This window comes from Mytilus edulis, chromosome 1, assembly GCF_963676685.1.
Source record: "Mytilus edulis chromosome 1, xbMytEdul2.2, whole genome shotgun sequence".
NCBI lineage: Eukaryota > Metazoa > Mollusca > Bivalvia > Mytilida > Mytilidae > Mytilus > Mytilus edulis.
In genome coordinates, this window is record NC_092344.1 from 51,051,523 (window position 1) to 51,070,087 (window position 18,565).

General features: G+C 33.3%; 2 protein-coding genes across 2 annotated transcripts; both read left to right on the forward strand.

Annotated features, from left to right (window-relative positions):
* The first annotated feature begins 371 nt into the window (after window positions 1–371).
* LOC139513472 (actin-like) lies at window positions 372–3,298 on the forward strand. Its single transcript, XM_071302026.1, has 2 exons — window positions 372–509; window positions 2,014–3,298. The coding sequence occupies exons 1-2, from the start codon at window positions 399–401 to the stop codon at window positions 3,025–3,027; spliced, it is 1,125 nt and encodes a 374-aa protein (XP_071158127.1). The 5' UTR covers window positions 372–398; the 3' UTR covers window positions 3,028–3,298.
* Window positions 3,299–10,674: 7,376 nt separating this feature from the next.
* LOC139513466 (actin-1-like) lies at window positions 10,675–12,744 on the forward strand. Its single transcript, XM_071302013.1, has 2 exons — window positions 10,675–10,860; window positions 11,712–12,744. Exons 1-2 carry the CDS (start codon window positions 10,750–10,752, stop codon window positions 12,723–12,725), a joined length of 1,125 nt encoding a protein of 374 aa, XP_071158114.1. The 5' UTR covers window positions 10,675–10,749; the 3' UTR covers window positions 12,726–12,744.
* Window positions 12,745–18,565: the final 5,821 nt, after the last annotated feature.

Here is an 18,565-nt window from a genome sequence, read left to right on the forward strand (position 1 = left end):
ATGAAAAAATATTGCATTTAAATGAAGAAATATACCAATTAAATATAAAATATTGCATTTGAATGAAAAATATCGATTTTTTTCAACCAATACCATGCCATACTTGGGGAGCAAATGAAAACTGCATTTCAAAATTTGACACAATTGTAACACCCATTCAAAACATAAAATTTATTATATTCTGAGATTACTTTAGCATGTTAATTTCATAGTAACGTTATTTATATTGTAATTGATATAAATATATGGTATGTCCCGAACATCAGTATGTATAAATAGAATGTTTATTTTCGACACGTCTTGATGATTTATACAGGAAACTATATAAACAAAATGTAACAACTTGATAGTTTATTTTTACTTTATTCAGGAATACTTATAAACTGCAATCAAACAGTATGTCAACGGTGGTTGTGGACAACGGATCATATTTCTGTAGAGCTGGCTTTGCAGGCGAAGACAAACCAAGATCTGTGTTTCCTGCCGTAGTGGGTACACTGAAACAAATGGTGAGTATGGATATTTCGACATATTGGATTTCCCTTATTTTTACTTTTCTCATCACTTGGCGTTCGTCGTCTATCGTCCGTCGTCCTCGTCTGTTAACTATTACTATTTGCTTCTGAAACTGCTAGGCTTAATTTAACCAAACTTGGCCACAATCTTTATAAGATATCTAGTTTTAAAAAACGTGTCTATTGACCCCGCCTAGCAAACAAGATGATTGTTTTATAGGAGTTATTGCCCCTAATAAGATATCCAGTTTTAAAATTTAAAAAAAACTTGTCTATCCTGGTACCTTTGATAACTATATATTGACCCCGCCTAGCAAACAAGATGATTTTTGTATAGGATTTATTGACCTTTAATCACAAATTTTACCATTTAAAATGTTTTGCATTTTATCTCGAACATCATAATAAGGCTTTGTTACCTCAGGAATAGATTACCTTAGCTGTATTTGGCAAAACTTTTAGGAATTTTGATCCTCAGTGCTCTTCAACTTCGTACCTTATTTGTCCTTTTTAACGTTTTTGGATTCGAGCGTCACTGGTGAGTCTTTTGTAGACGAAACACGTGTCTAGTATAAATACGAAATTTAAAGAAAAGAAAGAATAATCACTAAAATACCGTTAACACATAAAAACAGAAAACAGGACACACATGCGCCTGTCTATACTATATCATTACTTACTTGAAGAAACACTATACGTACAAGTAATAAGTCAAATAGAACACGCCAAGCAAGTCATGTTTACATCGACAAATAAAAAATTTTAATTAAAAAAAAATGCGTTTCAGGGTTAAACTGGCTTTTATCAAATACTAATATTTGTTTTTAAAAATGTACGGCACGCAGGCGGAGAATCTCCCTTTATTTTTAAAATTAACCTTCTGATTACCAACTTACTAGATTTCTTTGATGATCTACTAAATTAAGTTTTTGCTTTTAAGATTATAAAATGTCGTGAATACAAAATTGAATGCTGGTTGGTACAAATAACATATTTTGATGCCCGTTATAATTAAATAGTTTCATAAACTTTTATTTTCTTTACTTAATTTGAATCATTGTTTGAAAATGAAAACCGAAATCAACAACTTTAACTCATGCTAAAATAAGTTTCAATTAAGTAATGTACAAACAAGATGTAGAACGATCGCTAATTTCATATAAAACTGTAAAATTCCCATTTATGTACATTTTATCTTCAATAGGGAACATTGAATTTTGTTTTCGACATTGTAATATCGTAAAAGACGGTCGAAAGATACCAGTAGGACATTCAACCTCATAGATAGAAAATAAACTGTAAACGCCATGCCTAAAAAAGAAAGAGAAAAACAGACAAATCATAGAAAACTAACGAATAAGCAACACGAACCCAAAAAGAAACCGGAGGTGATCTCGGGTGCTCCAGAATGGTAAACAGCTCCACATGTAGCACCCGTCGTGTTGCTTATGGTATTACAAACCCAGTTAATAGTATAATTTGGTATGTTTTACTGTAGGGCGTAGCAGCTGATATGTACTCGAATCCCGTTTACATTGGCAGTGAATTCGAATCTAAGAAAAAAGAAGGACTCCTTACAGTTAAATATCCAACTTATGAGGGCTATATTGTAAACTGGGATGATATGGAACATATATTAAACCACACATTCAATAACGAACTTGGTATTGCAACAGAAGAGCATTCCATCTTACTAACTGAGCCACCGCAAAACCCTAAACCTAACAGAGAAAAAATGACAATGCTGATATTCGAAACTTTTAATTTCCCTGCGATGTATGTTAAAGCAAAAGGCGTTCTTTCCCTTTATTCTTCTGGTTGTATTACTGGTGTGGCATTGGACATATGTGACGGTACTTCTTATTCTTTGCCTGCATATGAGGGTTATGCACTTCGTCATGCCGTAAAGAGATCGCCTGTATCTGGGGAGGACATAACTAATTGCTTACAACGATCTCTCGATGATAGAAGTTATTCTTTCACTTCTCTGGCTGACATTAAAATCATTCGTGATATCAAAGAAAATATGTGCTACGTTGCATCCGATTACAAAAAAGAAATGGAATGGTTTTCGACCGAAGCATACTCTTTAGAAAAGAATTTTGAGCTTCCAGATGGACAGATTGTAAATATAGGGAGTGAACAAATTCGATGCGTGGAAACCTTGTTTCAACCACTTATAATGGGAATGCAGTTTCAGGGTCTTCATGAAACGTTAAACGATAGTATTTTGAAATGTGATAAGGAGCTTCATAAAGATCTGTATGAAAATATTGTCTTATGCGGCGAGTCATCTCGGACTCCAGGGATAACTGAACGTATGCGAAGTGAGATTACTAAACTTGCACCCCTCATTAAGAAAATAAATGTAAAAACTCCACCAGATATAAAGAATTCGGCATGGGTTGGTGGTTCTATCCTTGCATCTTTACCAACTTTTCAAGGAATGTGCATCACTAAAGAGGAATATGATGAGATTGGTCCGCGAATTGTGATCAACAAGTGTTTTTAAACTCATTATTCAAAGAAGATAACTAAATGATCCAACTTTAAACTATCTTATGTTTATCAGTGGCACGAATCAGCTGTAGATTTTTAAATCATGATGGATTAATAAATAGAAATTTATGTTTTGTTAACATTGAATAATAAATTCAAATTACATTAACAGTTTTTATTCTCAAGTTTTCATTCGCCATTCAATACATTGGATGAAGTTGCTTGCTCATATATATATATATCATGAAGGCCAGTAAACCGAAATAAAGCAGATACAATTTTTATTGCATAGTTATTGTTCTCAGTCAATATACTTTTCAGTACGTTATATTATCATATCGACCTCATACTAAAGCTTTAATTGTACAGTATCGTCACAATTGGTCGACAGAAGTCTATAAACAACATCACAATACGTGGCAAAAAACACTTCCTTCTTAAATGTTCATTTCTTTGAAAATGAGAGAGTTTCAATTGTTTTAAATAAAGCTTATTGGTTATCAAATGTACCAGTATTATAATTTAGTACACCAGACGCGCGTTTCGTCTACATAAGACTCATCAGTGACGCTCATATCAAAATATTTAAAAAGCCAAACAATTACAAAGTTGAAGAGCATTGAGGATCCAAAATTCCAAAAAGTTGTTCCAAATACGGCTAAGGAAATATATGCCTGGAATCAGGAAATCCTTAGTTTTTCGAAAAATTTAAACTTTTGTTTACTGGAAATTTGTAAAAATAACCACATTATTGATATTCATGTCCACACAGAAGTGTTGACTACTGGGCTGGTGATACCCTCGGAGACGAAACTTTCACCAGCAGTGGCATCGACCCAATGATGTAAATAGTTATCAAAGGTACCAGGATTATAATCTTGTACGCCAGACGCGCGTTTCATCTACATAAGACTCATCAGTGACGCTCATAACAAATTATTTATATAGCCAAACAATTACAAAGTTGAAGAGCATATACGTTACCAAAATTTTCAAATTCATATAATAAATTACAAATGGTTTGGTCAATGTCCAATCCAGATTTGTAATCACATACTTAATCAAATGTGCTTTAAGTTATAATCTAAATATTATTAAAAAAAAACACATATTAGAAACTCAGTAAATTTATTAATTTTACTGTTATGAATATACATTTTTCTGTATGAATATGTATATATATATTCATTATTGAGCTATTTACAAATGAATTCGTAATCTTTTGCTTATGTCAGCCACAGGAAAACACGATACTTTAATCCAGATTTTATAGTTCGTTCTTTTGTTGTACTGTTATACCACTGTCCCAGGTTAGGGGAGGGTTGGGATCCCACTAACATGTTTAACCCCGCCACATTATTTATGTATGTGCCTGACCCAAGTCAGGAGCCTGTAAATTCAGTGGTTGTCGTTTGTTTATGTGTTACATATTTGTTTTATCGTTAATTTTTTTAATTAAATAAGGCCGTTAGTTTTCTCGTTTGAATTGTTTTACATTGTCTTATCGGGGCCTTTTATAGCTGACTACGCGGTATGGGCTTTGCTCACTGTTGAAGGCCGTATGTTGACCTATAGTTGTTAATGTCTGTGTCATGTTGGTCTTTTGTGGATAGTTGTCTCATTGGCAATCATACCACATCTTCTTTTTTATATATTCTATATTTTCAGGATCACTATATTTGTCATGTGAAAACATATATCTATATAAATATACATTATTGTTTAGTTTACCTTATGTGTTCATTTTAATTATTAATTTTTTTTAATAATTATTTTAATAATAAATGAAATCATTAAAATCTTTGTAATTATTTGTACCTAATTTAAGGTAGCACAATACAAAGATTTTATAACTCCAATTCCCAAGTTTTAAAATAATATAACTTTCTTTATAATGCTGAAAAAATGTATAAAAGGGGTAGTTATGGATACCTTACAGATTACTCTTTCAAATGAATGCAATAATAGTATTATGCAACAATTAACCTACATGTATTATAATATTAACTGTGTCTTAAATATTTTCCCCAAAATTTCCACTTTCAATTGAAATTAGCTTCTGTATTGGTATTCCTAGAGAGTTGGTTTTATTATATGTTGTTCCTATGGCTATTATCTACAAAAGGGTGTCGCAGATTTCAGATAGAAATTGTATAGAACAAATTTGACACCTAATTAAACATTATCTTCTTTTATGTGGTAAGGATGTTCACACTAATTAGAGATTTATGAGAGAATGGAATACCATAGGGACAATTTGTGACACCCTTTTGAAAATCGTGATGTGTTGATTAAGATTTCGTTAAAATTTTCAGTATAGTTAAAGAGATGATTGAGCTACATCAATTCAAGTGAATTGACCGAGATTTTGCAACTAATTACATAATAATTGATTAGCCCAGTAGTCAGCACTTGTTGTGCTGACATGAAATGTCATTGATATGGTTATATTTATAAATTTTTTTTAATTTTTTGAAATACTTAGGCTTTTCTACCTCAGGCATAGATTAACTAAGCTGTATTTGGCAAAACTTTTAGGAATTTTGGTTCTGAATGCTCTTCAACTTCGTACTTTATTTGGCATTTTAAACTTTTTTGGATTCGAGCGTCACTGATGAGTATTCAGTAGACGAAACGCGCGTCTGACGTATATACTAAATTTAGTCCTGGTATCTATGATGTGTTTATTTACAACCGCTGGGTCGATGCCACTGCTGGTGGAGATTTATTTCCCCAAGGGGACAAGCCCAGTAGTCAGCACTTGTTGTGCTGACATGAATTGTCAATGATATGGTTACATTTATAAATTTACTGTTTACAAATTTTTAGAATTTTTTTAAATACTTAGGCTTTTCAACTTCAGGCATAGATTAATTTAGCTGTATTTGGCAAACCTTTTAGGAACTTTGGTTCTGAACGCTCTTCAACTTCGTTCTTTATTTGGCATTTTAAACTTTTTTGGATTCGAGCGTCACTGATGAGTATTTAGTAGACGAAACGCGCGTCTGGCGTATATACTTAATTTAGTCCTGGTATCTATGATGAGTTTATTTACATAATGATTGCATAATAAAATATTGCATTCATTTTAAAGATTATTCTTTTATCTATCTAAATATACCTCTTTTATTATTTTTTTATACATTCATAAGAAAGTTACAGCATTTTAAAGATTAGCGATTAAAGAGAGTAAAACGATCTTTTTATTGTGCTACCTTACCTTGAGTACTCTTTTCGTCATTAAAGGCCACTTTAATTGGCAGTAAAATATTTGAACTTGAACTTTGTATATATAGTTCCCTGTACTATGAGTTCTGCAGGCTGTATGGTGACCAATAAATTCTACCGTTAACGTCTTATTTGGCTCTGGTTGAGGGTTGTTCAATGGTATACAACATCTTATTACTATACAGAATGTCAGGTCTAAAGTGCTTACTACAACACGATTGATATTACCCACTAATCGGGAACTAATAGTGTATCTGCAGTGGTCTAACTTTTTTCTTCGAGTGTCACTGGTGAGTCTTTTGTAGGCTAAAACAAAATTTCCGTTCTGATATCTATGATGAGTTCATTCTCTACCCATTTGTAAATGAAACAATTTAAGACAGAGTGAGTATTTTATACATTTTTTCTTTATTGTTATTCAGCTATAATTTCAAGATAAAGGACAAGAATACAATATTTATTTCCATGTATGGGATGAATGGCAAAACGACAACTCATTGGTAAATCAGGAAGCAGATATTAATCTGGTGAGGGGTCAGTTCAATTTTGTTATATTAAAAAGAATGTTTTACATTTGTCAAATCTGAAATTTAAGATTTATATAAATTTTAATCGCTCGGTGTAACCCTTTTGGGATGTTTAAATACACACACCTTGACGTAGCTACTTAAAAACGAGGGGGAAATACCAGAGAAACATTCAACTCTTAGATCGAAAATAATCTGACAACGATTTGGCTAAACTAGAGGCTCTCAAGAGCCTGTGTCGCTCACCTGATTCTACTTGGGTTTTTGAAATCATATAAAAAAAAATATAAAATTTGGCTAAAAGTGACAACACAACCTCATAAGGAAAGGAACATTCAGGCTATGTTTAATTTCATTCAAAAGTCCCCCACTGGCGACCATCTTGGATGACTGATCAGCTACAAAGTAACAACACTTGGTCAGCACCTCATAAGGAACATTCATGCCATGTTTGGTTTTATTCCATTCAGTGGTTCTCTAAAAGAAGTCATTTGTATGCATTTCCCATAGGGTCCTATGTTAAACTTAGTCCCCTGCTGGTGGCCATCTTGGATAATTGATCGGCTACAAAGTAACAACACTTGGTCAGCACCTCATAAGGAACATTCATGCCATGTTTGGTTTTATTCCATTCAGTGGTTCTCTAAAATAAGTCATTTGTATGCATTTCCCATAGGGTCCTATGTTAAACTAAGTCCCCCGCTGGCGGCCATCTTGGATAATGGATCAGCTACAAAGTAACAACACTTGGTCAGCACCTCATAAGGAACATTCATGCCATGTTTGGTTTCATTCCATTCAGTGGTTCTCTAAAAGAAGTCATTTGTATGCATTTCCCATAGGGTCCTATGTTAAACTAAGTCCCCTGCTGGCGGCCATCTTGGATAATTGATCGGCTACAAAGTAACAACACTTGGTCAGCACCACATTAGGAACATTCATGCCATGTTTGATTTCATCCCATTCAGTGGTTCTCTAAAAGAAGTCATTTGTATGCATTTCCCATAGGGTCCTATGTTAAACTAAGTCCCCCGCTGGCAGCCATCTTGGATAATGGATCAGCTACAAAGTAACAACACTTGGTCAGCACCACATTAGGAACATTCCTGCCATGTTTGATTTCATTCCATTCAGTGGTTCTCTAAAAGAAGTCATTTGTATGCATTTCCCATAGGGTCCTATGTTAAACTAAGTCCCCCGTTTGCGGCCATCTTGGATAATGAATCGGCTACAAAGTAACAACTGTTGGTCAGCACCTCATAAGTAACATTCATGCCATGTTTGGTTTTATTCCATTCAGTGGTTCTCTAAAAGAAGTCACTTGTATGCATTTCCCATAGGGTCCTATGTTAAACTAAGTCCCCCGCTGGCGGCCATCTTGGATAATGGATCGGCTACAAAGTAACAACACTTGGTCAGCACCACATTAGGAACATTCATGCCATGTTTGGTTTCATTCCATTCAGTGGTTCTCTAAAAGAAGTTCAAAATGTGAAAAGTTAACGACGACGACGACGGACGACGGACGCCAAGTGGTGAGAAAAGCTCACTTGGCCCTTCGGGCCAGGTGAGCTAAAAAAGAAAAAGACAAACAGACAAATTATTTTATTGTAAACAAGACACGACATAGAAAACTAAAGACTGAACAACACCATCGTTTAATTTGAAATTAAAGAATTATACCAATTCGCATGATGCAATGGTATTCATTGAGGATTTTTATCTTTGTAGTACTAGTATCTGTTGTAAATACTTGAACTGCGTCAACTTTGAGTTTTTTAAATTACACAAGCGTGGTTCGGTTTTAAATTTGTATAACGTTTAAGTTTTTAATAGTTAAATCAGAATACTTAGATAGATAAGATTCATTGTACAGCATCATACTGATGAAGGATATCTGTTAACCGAAATATTACTTGATACTTTTATTCAATGTTTCCATTTCTAATATTGGTAATAATTTGGCTTTCCGATATTACTTTTCCTTGGAGTTCGGTATTTCGTTATCTTAATTTTTTCTACACTATTTTATGCGGCCGTATATAAACGTTAAATGACCAAAGGCTTATATATTCGAGCGCAACTTGTTCGATGGTAAATTTATTTGTGTAAGTAGAATAAACTAGAGGCTCTAAAGAGCCTGTGTCGCTCACCTTAGTATATGTGAATTAAACAAAGGAAGCAGACAGTTCGAATCATGACAAAATTGTGTTTAGGTGATTGTGATGTGTTTGTACATCTTACTTTACTGAACATTCTTGCTGCTTACAATTATCTCTATCTATAATGAACTTGTCCGTGTAGTTTCAGTGGAAAATGTTAGTAAAAATTTACAAATTTTATGAAAATTGTTAAAAATTGTTTATATAGGACAATAACTTCTTAGTGGGTCAATTGACCATTTTGGTCATTTTGACTTATTTTTGAGTCTTAAATTGCTGTACATTATTGCTGTTTACAGTTTATCTCTATCTATAATAATATTCAAGATAATAACCCAAAACAGCAAAATTTCCTTAAAATTACCAATTTAGGGGCAGCAACCTAACAACAAGTTGTCCGATTCATCTAAAAATTTCAGGGCAGATAGATCTTGACCAGATGAAAAATTTACCCCCTTGTCAGATTTGCTCTAAATGCTTTGGTTTTTGAGTTATAAGCCAAAAACTGCATTTTACCCCTATGTTCTATTTTTAGCCGTAGCGGCCATCTTGGTTGGTTTGCCAGGTCACACAACACAATTTTTTAACCTAAATAGCCTAATAATGATTCTGGCTATATTTGGTAATATTTGGCCCAGTAGTTTCAGAGGAGAAGATTTTTGTAAAAGTTAACTAAGATTTACGAAAAATGTTTAAAAATTGACTATAAAGGGCAATCACTCCTAGAGGGGTCAACTGACCATTTTGGTCATGTTGACTTATTTGTAAATCTTACTTTGCTGAACATTATTGCTGTTTACAGTTTATCTCCATCTATAATAATATTCAAGATAATAACCAAAAACAGCAAAATTTCCTTAAAATTACCAATTTAGGGGCAGCAACCCAACAATGGGTTGTCTGATTCATCTGAAAATTTTAGGGCAGATAGATCTTGACCTGATAAACAATTTTATTCCATGTCAGATTTGCTCTAAATGCTTTAGTTTTTGAGTTATAAGCCAAAAACTGCATTTTACCCCTATGTTCTATTTTTAGCCGTAGCGGCCATCTTGGTTGGTTTGCCCGGTCACAAAACACAATTTTAAAACTAGATAGCCTAATAATGATTCTGGCTATGTTTGGTAAAATTTGGCGGCCATCTTGGTTGGTTGGCCGGGTCAAAAAACACAAATTTCAAACTAGATACATCAATGATGATTGTGGCCAAGTTTTGTTTAATTTGGCCCAGTAATTTCAGAGGAGAAGATTTTTGTAAAAGTTAACGCCGGACGACGGACGACAGACGACGGACGACGGACGCCGGACGCCAAGTGATGAGAAAAGCTCACTTGGCCCTTCGGGCCCGGTGAGCTAAAAAGGGTCGAAATATTGAAAGTTAAACGGACACTACATAACAAACACGGCAACAGAAAAAAAACACAATTATAAAAAATGAAATACGACAAAACTTTTAATGTATGTTCGTTTGTTTTCTAGATTAGCTTCTGGAATTTACAGTTTTTAAACTTAAGTATATGTATACCTTTTGTACTGAAATAAATATTGAACATAGTAATGAATAATCGATCTTCAAAAATTGAGTGTATGATATTCTTAGATTTTAATAACATGTTTACTGATTTAGTAATCTAATCTGTTATATATTGTTTGATATATATAATATATGTCCCGAACAGGTGCCCATATAAATACAATGTTTATTTCCGACACGTTTAGATGATTTATACCGGAAACTGTAATATAAACAAATTTGTAACAATTTTATTGCTTGTTTTTAACTTTATTAACTTTTCTTATAAAGTTCAAACCGTCAGTATGGCAACTGTAGTTGTAGACAACGGATCGTGGTTCTGTAAAGCTGGTTTCGCAGGAGAAGACAACCCAAAATCTGTGTTTCCTGCCATGGTGGGCAAACCGAGACAAGTGGTTTGTATGGATTCTTTGGATTTCCTTGATATTGTGTTTAGGCTTTAACAAGTATATTTAATTTGACTTAGTCGTCCTTAATATTGTCGGCCGCCCATCGTTATTGTATTAATTTAGATAAGTATATATATAATTTCGTTGTTTTGATTGTAGATCTTGAGCAAACGCCTGGGGCATTTGTACAATAAAAATAGAGGGGCAGCATAAATAAAATATACTGCTTTTGAAATATCGTATGGATAAGAGTAAGATTGCATTAATATTGATATGTTAAAAATAAATTAAAATGATAAAAAATATGAACACACAAAAAAGCATAACATATAATATGGAAAAGGAAAATAAAGGATCCATTCCCCGTTCCCCCATACCGCTGTCGAAGTTCTCATACATTGTACATGATGTGATGATAATTTCGTCAACACTAGCTATTCACAAGTTATAAGAGGGGGAGAATCAGCTATGTGTGCTCATGATGTTATGTTACTGAGAGCAACTAATTTTAAAGGTAGAAAAACATTTCCGTGAAAAACAGCTGGCTGTTATCAAATAATTGTTTTGATAAATATAGTACCCAGGTCGAGACTCTTTCTTTCTCTCTTTTAAGGTTGCTATTTATAACCAACTTACCAGATTTCCATAATTACAGATATTTCCTTTTTTCCACCACAGGATGAAGGAGATTGAAATAATATTTTTCATATAATATTCAGGTGAAATTCCACATGCTTAAATTGCATTCAATATTTGATATGTCATATATAAATCAATGAAATTCTTGTTTACCTTTCTGTTACCTAATTTTTAATATAGTGTACTATCAACGTAAAGCATTATTTGTTTTATTATAGGGCGTAGCAGCTGGAATGGATCCTAATTCCGTTTACGTTGGCAATGAAGCGAGCAGAAAACAAGGACTCCTTTCTGTAAAATATCCAACTCAATTTGGTTATATCACAAACTGGGATGATATGGAACATATATTACACCACACATTCAATAACGAACTTGGTATTGTTACGGAGGAGCATCCTATCTTACTAACCGAGGCTCAGTTAAATCCTAAATTAAACAGAGAAAAAATGGCAATGATGATATTCGAAACTTTTAATTTCCCTGCCATGTATGTTAAAGCAAAAGGAGTTCTTTCCCTTTATTCTTCTGGTTGTATTACTGGTGTGGCATTTGATATAGGTGAAAATATTTCGTATTCTTCACCTATTTATGAAGGTTATGCACTTCGCCATTCTATAATGAAATCGGAACTGGCTGGGCGAGACATTATGGATTGCTTACAGCAATCTCTCATTGATAAAGGTTATAGTTTCGATTTATCTTCCGTCGCAGACAGAGAAATCGTTCGTTATATCAAAGAAAATCTATGCTACGTTGCATCCGATTTTAAAAAAGAAATGGAAAAGTTTACAACTGGAGAATTCTCTTTGGAAAAGAAATTCGAACTTCCAGATGGAAATGTTGTAAGTATCGGCAATGAACGAATTCGATGTGTGGAATCTTTGTTTCAACCATCTATTGCTGGAAAAGAGTCTCCTGGACTGCATGAATTTTTAAACTATAGTATTTTAAACAGTGGTGAGGATCTTCGTAAAGATCTGTATGGAAATATTGTTTTATGTGGCGAGACATCACGAACTCCAGGGATAACTGAACGTATGCAAAGTGAGATTACTAACCTTGCACCGCTCATTAGAAAAATAGCAGTTCAAACTCCACCAGATATTAAAAATTCAGCATGGGTTGGCGGTTCTATCCTTGCTTCTTTACCAACTTTTCAACAAATGTGCATCACTAAAGAGGAATATGATGAGGAGGGTCCGACAATTGTGCACAAAAAATGTTTTTAAACTCGTCATTTTTTTTTTTTTGTGGTTAAAAGGATAATCGAATGAAATCTTTAAAATTCAAATTGTTTCCCATGCATAAGTTGATTGAATTAGCTGTGGGTTCTTGAAGAAATAATGATTTATCGGAATTCATGTTTTGTGTACATAGAATAACGATTTCAAATATATCAATAGCATATTACAACAAATATGTGATATAGATACAATGGATAAGCGTTGATTCTTGAAAAAGAAACCATGAGCCCGCAGGGCGAATGGTTTGTTTTTCATGAATCAACGCTTATCCATTGTATCTATCATTTAAACTAAATGTGATAATGTCTTTTGAAAATTAAAGTCTATTCTTAATTAGAAGGTATTGTAAGTGAGTTTAGTTAACCATGATATTGTGTCAAACGATCCATTACAATAAATTAGATATCACAATTAAATATTTAAAAAAAATACAAACATATTATAAAACAACACGTCTGCCCTTAAAGATCTTCATATCATCAGGCATCCAAATGTTATCTGTTTTTACAAAATAAGACATATTCGAACTTATTTCTATTTGAATTGATCTTAATGGTAATGGAGAATGTGTCAAAGGGACAACAACCCGACAAAAACATTATATATATATAGTGCATATAATAAGTATGTTTCCGGAATTTCTAGCAATAAGCCTAGTTCAAGACATATCACGATTTTCTAGCATAGGAATTTGCGAATTAAAATTTGTAAAATTATGTAGTAAAACAGATGAAATCATATAATATTAATTTATAAAACAACAAGAGGCTGTCACAACGACAGCAAACCGGATTTATTAATATTTATTTGTGTCCTGGCAATATCACAAGAACCATTACTGATGTATGGTGAAAGTGAAAATCGTCAATATCAAATTTGACCTCCATTTTGTCATCAGTATCAACATCTTAAAATTTGAAAAGCTTAGATTGAATGGTTCATGAGTAAATGCAACAACGTGAATGGAAACGCCATTTCACAATCTTTCAAGAACCATAACTCCTGAACAGTAAAAGTCAAAATCGTCATAATTGAACATGACTTTTAATTTGCCATCAGTAACAACATATAAAAATTTTAAAAGCTTTCGTTGAATGGTTCATGAGAAAATGCACGGACACGACTGGAAACACCATTTTTCAATCTTTCAAGAACCATAACTCCTGAACGGTAAAAGTCAAAATCGTCATTATTGAACTTGACCTCCATTTTGTCATCAGTAACAACATATTAAAATTTGGGAAGCTTAGGTAGAACAGTTCATGCGTAAATGCACGGACACGACTGGAAACTCCATTTTTCAATCTATCAAGAACCATAACTCCTGAACGGTAAAAGTCAGAATCGCCATTATTGAATTTGACCTCCATTTTGTCATCAGTAACAACATATTAAAATTTGGGAAGCTTAGGTAGAACAGTTCATGCGTAAATGCACGGACACGACTGTAAACTCCATTTTTCAATCTTTCAAGAACCATAACTCCTGAACGGTAAAAGTCAAAATCGCCATTATTGAACTTGACCTTCATTTAGTTGTCAGTAACAAAATATTAAAATTTTAAAAGCTTTGGTTGAACGGTTCATGAGTTAATGCACGGACAACATTTGATTCCCGCCCGCCCGCCCGACCGACGACCGCCCGCCCGACCGAAAATCCCAAAATCCCAAAATCAATAACCGACATTTTTGTCACAAAAATCCGGTTAAAAATGGACTATTATTATGCAATCCATTTTTGTTTTCTTTGAACCATATGGAATAACCAACCATTATCCGATAATAAACGACCAAAATCGCTTTTTTACACAAAATATCCACAATAACATTCAAAACAAGAACAAAAACTGGAAATCTAGACTAATTTGGAACAACAAAAAGAATTCAGGGATTCGAACCTAAACAGACAAGTCCTTAGCTTTAACTCATTTATCTTAACTGCGAAACCTCGTGGCTATCAACTCATACTATGCGATTACCTATTATGTATATATTAAGGTACAAGCCATGTGTGTCCGTTGTACCGATGTATATCATATATTCATTTATATATATATAATAGACTTTTAAATTGTAACCGATTGGTAGCCCGGAGGTTTCGTCGATATGTTAATGTCAGTAACAAGTTACAAAACTTATGGACGGGTTCGATTCCCAGTGAAGGCATATACAAATTACAAAAATTAAAGGTAAGTTTTTAAAAATGATTGCATTAGTGAACAGAAATCAGGAAATTAGTCAATTCAAACTTAATGATATTAGGAACACAAAGGAAAAAATAGAATATAATCTGGTGAGTCCATTTCAGCGACGGATTTAGGAAGCGTTGATTCTAGAAAAAGAATCCACGGTAAATGAAAAGGCTGACGTCACCACAATGGTTTAATTACAGTTTTGACATCTCAGGTTTTCATTCAACCATTCCGTAAAATGGTTGATTTTTTTCTAAGATATATATACAATGTATTATAAAGACAAAAAAGGAAATAACCCACTATATCTTCCATATTGTTTATTTACTTTGGAAATTATGATTATTTTTTTTCTATAAATTTTGTACAATTTTGTAATGATCTAATGTTGTTACATGTCTTTATATTTATATATTATAATACTTATTAATTATCATATTTAGGAGAAGGCTATCTAAGTTGTGATAACTTGTTTCTGGTCCTTTTTGTTATAAGTCATGACAAATAAAATATGTGTGTATGAAAAAAAATATAGAAGTCTAAAAGACAAAGCAATAGATGGAATATAGAGAAAAATAATATTTTGCAAACTTTAGAACAAACTATGCCCCGTTCCTTATGTAAATGCACGGCATATTACTGGCATGACTGGAGAGGGACTGAAATGTGTGCGTTTCTTCAGTTACAAGCAGGTGAAAATGTAAGATGGAAAGTGTTCGGCTCAGTATAGAGCATGTGTCCATCAACTTAATATATTCTCCCATTATAGAGTAAAAAATCCTAAAATGCGGTAAGGTTTTATTCCATGAAAAGTATATTTGAAGGGAAGATTATAGCGCTATATCCAGACAAATCCTTATAAAAACACATAGCTTACACATTGTGATATTGATATGGTTTTGTTTTGGTTATAGACACCTATAAGTGTATTGAAATACGCAAATACTCTATCAAATGCCAAATCTTGCATACAGTCCATATTCAGGATAAGAAAAAAATAACAATTGACAAATCTTGATTTACCTGGAAAATGGGACATTGCCATTGAAAGATAAGGGAGAATTTTGGTACGGTCAAAGTTCCGCTTTATGCAATATGTCAGGCATATAGCTTGGTATGTGTTATGGCTTTGGTGAAGCCGTCCAGTAGCACATTGAAAGTTTCTATCGTTTACGTCATTTGTTCTGATGAAGAGTTGTTTCATTGACAAAGGAGTAGGTTCAGTAATAAAATTAACGGTACCAATTTTCTTCAATGATGCTCGTGGCCAAAATATTTGAAATACAAAGCTTATATAAAAGATGAAGAGCTATAATCCAAAAGGTCCAAAAAGTATAACCAAATCCGTGAAAGGAATCAGAGCTTTGCATGAGGGAGATACATTCCTTAATTTATAATAATTTCTATCATTTTGTAACAGCAAATTTTAATAACACAAAAAAATCCGTATTTTCATGCCAGTACCGAAGTACTGGGTACTGGGCTGGTGATACCCTCGGGGACTAATAGTCCACCAGCAGAGGCATCGACCCAGTGGTAGTAATAAAATTAACGGTACCAATTTTCTTGCACCAGATGCGCATTTCGACAATACATGTCTCTTCAGTGATGCTTCAGTAAGACACCTTTTTGGCCCCAAAATATAGCAGTTTTACAAAATTGTGAAAATGTAATCTTTTAGCTATTTACTGGAAAGAAGAATGCTTCTGCTACATAAATATGGACTGTTTTTGACAATACGATGCACATATATCAGATACTAGCATCATTAAGTCATGCTGAATTACTGAAATCTTCTCAATTTTAGCATTTTAGTAAAATTTTAGACGGTTTCCGTCTTAAATGAAAGTGGTCACATTCGTTTTCATTCATAATATTGAAATCTAAGTTGTATTTGATGATAATACATAACATATATAAAGGTTGAGGATGAACACGGATGCGGCCATATTCATTTTTGACAAAAACCAGCTGAAAAGTGACGTTTTTTGGCATATTTTATAGATTTTTCATAGTTAAGCTTGAATCGGAGCTTTTTTGATGACTAACTCAGTCAAAATCTTTCACATAAACGAATTGAATCAATTGAAATAGACACTTAAGTGTCCAAAATCTTTCGTTAGATGAACCTGAAATTTAAGGCCAAAATCGGCCCTTACCGGACCTACTCCTTTACCACATCTTCGTATGGATCCTTTTGCTAGTGCAAGACACGTAATTTAACAAGTTTTTTTAAGACACAGAGAGATTGACAGTCTTTTACCATGTTTTATTGAGTTGTCTTCCTACCAATGATACCATACTCGTAAAAATATTCTGAGATCAGACATGATTTGATGTGGAAGCAGATAAGCTCGTTTTGCTGTTCTTAATCTTGACACTTGCTGAATAGTTTTTAGCAATATAGTACACTGTATAGAACACGAAATCTGTCTCAAATTGCTGCATTCCCTTAAAAGGATTCTTGTAATACTCTCCTCGTACACTCCGGCTTTCTCCATCAATAAAAAATGACTGCGTAAAAATAGCACAAAAGTGCTGAAAGTGGACCTAAACGCTAATCTACTTATCAATTGTTTAAAGAACACTGGTGGTAAGTTCAAGTCCCAGAGTAGAGGGTAGTATCAATCATGGTGTAGTTAGCGCTTTGGTACTGACATTATTTATACACATCTTGTAAAAGCAAAAAAGATCTTCGACATTGTCAAAATATGGTTATTCTAATCTCATTCGGCAATATTCGGTAGAATCCGCTACTCTCCTTCTATCTAGAGGAGGGTACGGAATCGACCGAGATGTGACGAATGATTCCAATCTATTTTTTAAATAGCGCAAACAATCGTTATCAATGTTGTACAATAAACTTTGATAGAGATTGAGAAACAATGAGTAATCCATGAACTTCCATTAATTTTTTAATAAGGATGGGAGTAGGTCAAATCTAAATAGTAAAATTGTCTATTTTAATGGTTTATACAGTTTTGCATTTAATAAGTCTCAAGTAAAAACAGTTTGAAAATATGATTGAATTTAGGTGGTTGCATTTTATTTTATTTTTTTTATTTAAAGTGTGACGTCGACTGGCACATATTTCCGACCCAAACAATATATGATGGCAAAAACTGGCCTTATCATACCGTTTTAATATTTTTTTAATAATACTATTTTTCACGGCTGTCTTAAAAATTCTGCTTTATAGCTATTAACATCGTACCCAGCGGAAACTTTCAAAATCGAGATTTATCGGTGCCCTATTGCTTTACCAAAAGAATGCCGAGTATAGTATATACAAAAATCAAAAGTTAACTTGTTTAACATCTTACAATGTAAATAAAAATCAATGTTGAATAAAACAATAGATAAATGATTGTATGAAACATATGGGATGATCAGATGCTACAATGTGTTACAGCTAAGTGTCTTCATCATTGATGCTGCAAAGGAGTATTTAGATTTCATTGATGACCATGCATTCTTTATCTTTTCTACATTAATACAAATTATCATTCTGACATATAATGTTGTTAGTTGACTTTGAATTAAGCCTGGCACATACATGTATGAGGGAAGACCGGTCGTGTAAATAAATACTGAAATAACAATCTATAGATCGGGTTGAGTCAGATAAATCAGA